Here is a 3935-nt window from a genome sequence, read left to right on the forward strand (position 1 = left end):
CAGGGGGGAACAGGAGTTAATAGGTCATTAGCTACATAATGAATTCAAGGCTAGCCTGGGATACATGAGACTGTCTAAAACAAAACAAAACAGCAACAACAAAAGCCTATTTGAAATGGTCCTGGCTACTGTCTCTGTCCTGATGGATCCCTGTCCTTGGAACCTACCCAGAATCTCCTCTGCTGGGATGTGAAGACACCCCGAGTCCCTCGTCTCATTCACTCCTTCTCTTCCTGTCATCGTGACTGGGTCACTGGCTGTGCCTGGACCAGAGACAACATACTGGTGAGTGAAGAGATGGACGAAAGTGGTGCATAGCCTGGCAGGTGTCCTGGAGGAAAAGAACACTCTCCATTTCCAACTTTTTCTAGCATCTATTAATAATAGTCATGTTGACATTTACTGTTCGGTGTATATGGTGGTTTGACCTGAGCTCAGTGACTATATGGAGACACTTAATCCTTACAATACCCTGTAAAGTAGATACCACTTTTATATCTACTTCAAAGACAAGAAAACTGAACCCAGAAGAGCAGTTCCAAAGTCATAGCAGTCATAAAGCTGAGCCAATAAGCACTTTTTATTTTAATATTTTTTACATTTTTATGTATTGATTTTGTGTGCATGTGGGTGCACATGCCGTGGTGTGCATGTGGGTGTCAGAAAACAACTTGTAGTAGTCAGTGGTTTTTTTTTTTTCCACTGTGTGGGACCTAGGATTAAACTCAGGTTGTCCAGTTGTCCTCCTTTTTGGTGGTGGATAGTGAACTCGGGGCCTTGCACATACTTGGCAGGTACTCTGCCATCTAGCCACATCTCTCTAATTTAAGGCCCATGTTTCTTTAGGACTTTATTTTAAAGTATGTGTATATGTATGTGTCTGTGTGGGTTAGTGCATGTGAGTTCAGAGCCCATGGAGGCCAGATGAGGACACTGGATCCCCTGGAGCTGGAGTTACAGGTGGTTGTGAGCCTCCCAGTGTGGGTGCTGGGAAGTGAACTCACCAAAAGCAATGTGTGCTGTACTCTCTGCACCTGACCACTGGGCCATCTCCAAAGCCCTAAGCCCATGTTCTTAACAAGAATACATCACTGTCTCTCCAGCTTGGGAATGCCCTGGCCCCGAAAGATGTTGCTGTGATTTATTTGATCCTAAGACCTAAAATTAATTTCAGATTATTTTCTCAGCTTGTTGAAGCATATGTTTGCAATATAGAGTTTCTGTGTTTTTAAAAAAGAGACGAGAAAGGAATGAATACTGACTGAGCAGATTTGTCCTAGTCTACCCTTGTCTTCTGGATAGACAGTGCTCTCCTGGGTTCCGTAAAATGTCCACCTTTATCTGGACTCATTGGCACCATGTTAATTACAAGGACAGTAGTGACACACTGTGTGCCAGACAGATCCATCCCCAGAATAATTGCATCAAATAGTACTCTATTAGTCTTCCTTGAGTGGTTGAGAAACCCAAGCCTCAGGGACACAAACTTGCCCAGATCACCAAGTAATGAATGAATGGTGAGCGAGGATTTGAACCAGGAAAGCCCATGCTCATAATCACAATGTTCGCTGCCCTGCATCCACATTTTGAGCACATAAATATACTAGAGGGATGCTCATGATCTTGTTCCTCTCCCCTGACTGCAGATCTCTTGCTCCAGTGATGGCTGTGTGGGGCTCTGGGACCCAGAGTCCAGGCAGCAACTTGGCCAGTTCTTGAGTCACGAGAGTGCTGTGAGCGCTGTGGTTGCCATGGTAAGGCAAGAACTGCATCAGGGTTCTCTGGGAAGGTCAGGAGAATTTGGGAGACTGGGTGTACTAAGTATTCATCTCAAAGGCAAATATTAAAAACAAAATATTTAGAGCTGGATTACAGAACTGAGGCTGATGGCTGATGTGGTGGGTGGCGCATAAAAACACAGCCTGTGGCAAGATTGCAGTCCGGAGCTACTGGCCTCCACTGTTCTGAGTTTCTCAGCTTTTGACATCGGGTGGTTGGGGTCCTGCTTGAGTGTTTCCAAATTCTTAGTATCTTATTCAGGAATGAAATAAAGGGCCATACAGATTGCAGAAGTAGGGAAGTAACTTTACTGAAAGCAAAGCAATAGTACAGGTCAAATACTCTGACGAGTGACAGCAGGCCACATGAGTGAAAGAATGCTCAAGGTCCTGAGGTTATTGCCTGGGGCTTCTTTTATGGGGGTCTGAAGGAAGAAGGAGTTTGGTTACTAGGGCCGTAGTTTAGGTGGTTCTTTATTTTGATTGATAGGCTTGGATTACATAAGCCTTTGCTCACTGCACATGTCTTTTCCCATAATGCTTCTGCTTTTTAATCGTAGGCACATCAAATTATGCTTAGGCATAAGATGGTAAATAGGGAAGTCTCACTAAAACTTCACTTAGAGGACACAGTTTGCCTTATTGTACACGTACACCAAACCAGTTTAGGCCAGATCAGTCCCTCTACCCTCATAGCCAGATATAACAGTAGAGTACGATTGAACAGAATCTGTGATGGATGTTAAAGGGAGTAGAGACTCCATTATTCAGAGAGAGGTGTATGTGAAGCTCTGTGCAGGTAGGTGATGTAGGTTGCAAAAAGGTTGCTAGGTGCATTGCTCAAGAGGGGTGTATATGCATAGTGGGTGCAGGTAAGGGTCTTGGCAGCCAGATGCATTACCACAGAGTTGTGTGCATGGTCCAAAAGAGTGGAGCCCCAACTTGCTCAACTCTTCTTTATTCTTACCTGCCTCATGTCTCTCCTCTGACCCTGTGATCTGGGCACAGGAGGAGCATGTGGTATCTGTGAGCCGGGATGGGAGCTTGAAAGTGTGGGACCATCAGGGTGTGGAGCTGACCAGCATCCCTGCTCATTTGGGACCCATCAGCCAATGTGTAGCTGCCCTGGAGCCCCGCCCAGGTAGTAAGATGTTAGCCCTTTCCCCGTCCCAGCTGCCTTTTTCTCCTCTTCCTCTTCTTCTTCCTCTTCCTCTAAAGCACTGGGGATTAAGCCTAGGGCCTCACACGTGCTAGGTAAGTACTCTGTTACTCCCCCTCCTAACATTTTTTAAAAAAGATTTTTATTATGTTATGTGTATGTGTATGGGTGTATTGCCTGCATATGTGTAAGTGTACCCATGTTGTACAATGCCCATGGAGATCAGAAGAGGGCATCGGATCCCCTCGAACTGGAGTTAGGGGATAGTTGTTAGCTGCCATGTGGGTGTTGGGAACTGAATCCAGATCCTCTGCAAGAGCAGCCATCTCTACCTTCCTTTCTTAAAAACTTTCAGACTGGTTCTGAACTCTCTGTAGCCCAGGCTGGCCTTAATGTTGTGATCCTCCAGCCTTAGGCTCCTGAGTAGCTAGGATTACAGGCCTTTGCCACTCGGCCTGGCCTTTGTGTCTGAGTTGGTTTCCTTGTCTTGTCAGCGGGACAGCCTGGATCGGAGCTTCTAGTGGTGACTGTTGGACTGGATGGGGCCACACGGTTGTGGCATCCCCTCTTGGTGAGTACTTTGCAAGAACTGGGATGAGGAAGCGGTGGAGAAGGTACATAGGACAACTTCTGTTGTGTCTACCCCCTGCTTCCTAGGTGTGCCAAATATGTACGCTCCAGGGACACAGTGGTCCAGTCACTGCAGCTGCTGCTTCAGAGGCCTCAGGCCTCTTGCTGACCACCTCAGAGGATAGTTCTGTACGGCTCTGGCAGATACCTAAGGAATTAGGTGAGTGAGGTGTGTGGAGAGAGGGATAAGCATGAAAGAAGGTGTGTGACTGGAACAAAGAATATCAAGGGTCACTGGAGCGTAGTGGTGCACGCCTTTAGTCCCAGCACTCAGAAAGCAAGAGGCAGGCGGATCTCTGTGAGTTCCAGGCCAGCCTGGTGTACATAGTGAGTTCCAGCCCAGCTGGGGCTACAGGGAGACCATCTCA

At 46.8% G+C, this 3935-nt stretch overlaps 1 protein-coding gene across 2 annotated transcripts in view; it reads left to right on the top strand.

Moving 5' to 3' along the window:
• The window catches only part of Tep1 (telomerase associated protein 1), a 69643-nt gene that overhangs the window by 61405 nt on the left and 4303 nt on the right, over nucleotides 1–3935 (top strand). For both annotated transcript variants that reach the window (XM_008832562.3, XM_029563324.1), the window contains exons 42-46: nucleotides 172–285; nucleotides 1647–1754; nucleotides 2787–2919; nucleotides 3432–3508; nucleotides 3595–3727. In XM_008832562.3, coding sequence (XP_008830784.1) covers nucleotides 172–285; nucleotides 1647–1754; nucleotides 2787–2919; nucleotides 3432–3508; nucleotides 3595–3727 — 565 coding nt within the window. The remainder of the gene's footprint in view (nucleotides 1–171; nucleotides 286–1646; nucleotides 1755–2786; nucleotides 2920–3431; nucleotides 3509–3594; nucleotides 3728–3935) is intronic.

The sequence above is a fragment of the Nannospalax galili genome, unplaced genomic scaffold, assembly GCF_000622305.1.
Source record: "Nannospalax galili isolate Female #2095 unplaced genomic scaffold, S.galili_v1.0 scaffold196, whole genome shotgun sequence".
NCBI classification, from domain to species: Eukaryota; Metazoa; Chordata; class Mammalia; order Rodentia; family Spalacidae; genus Nannospalax; species Nannospalax galili.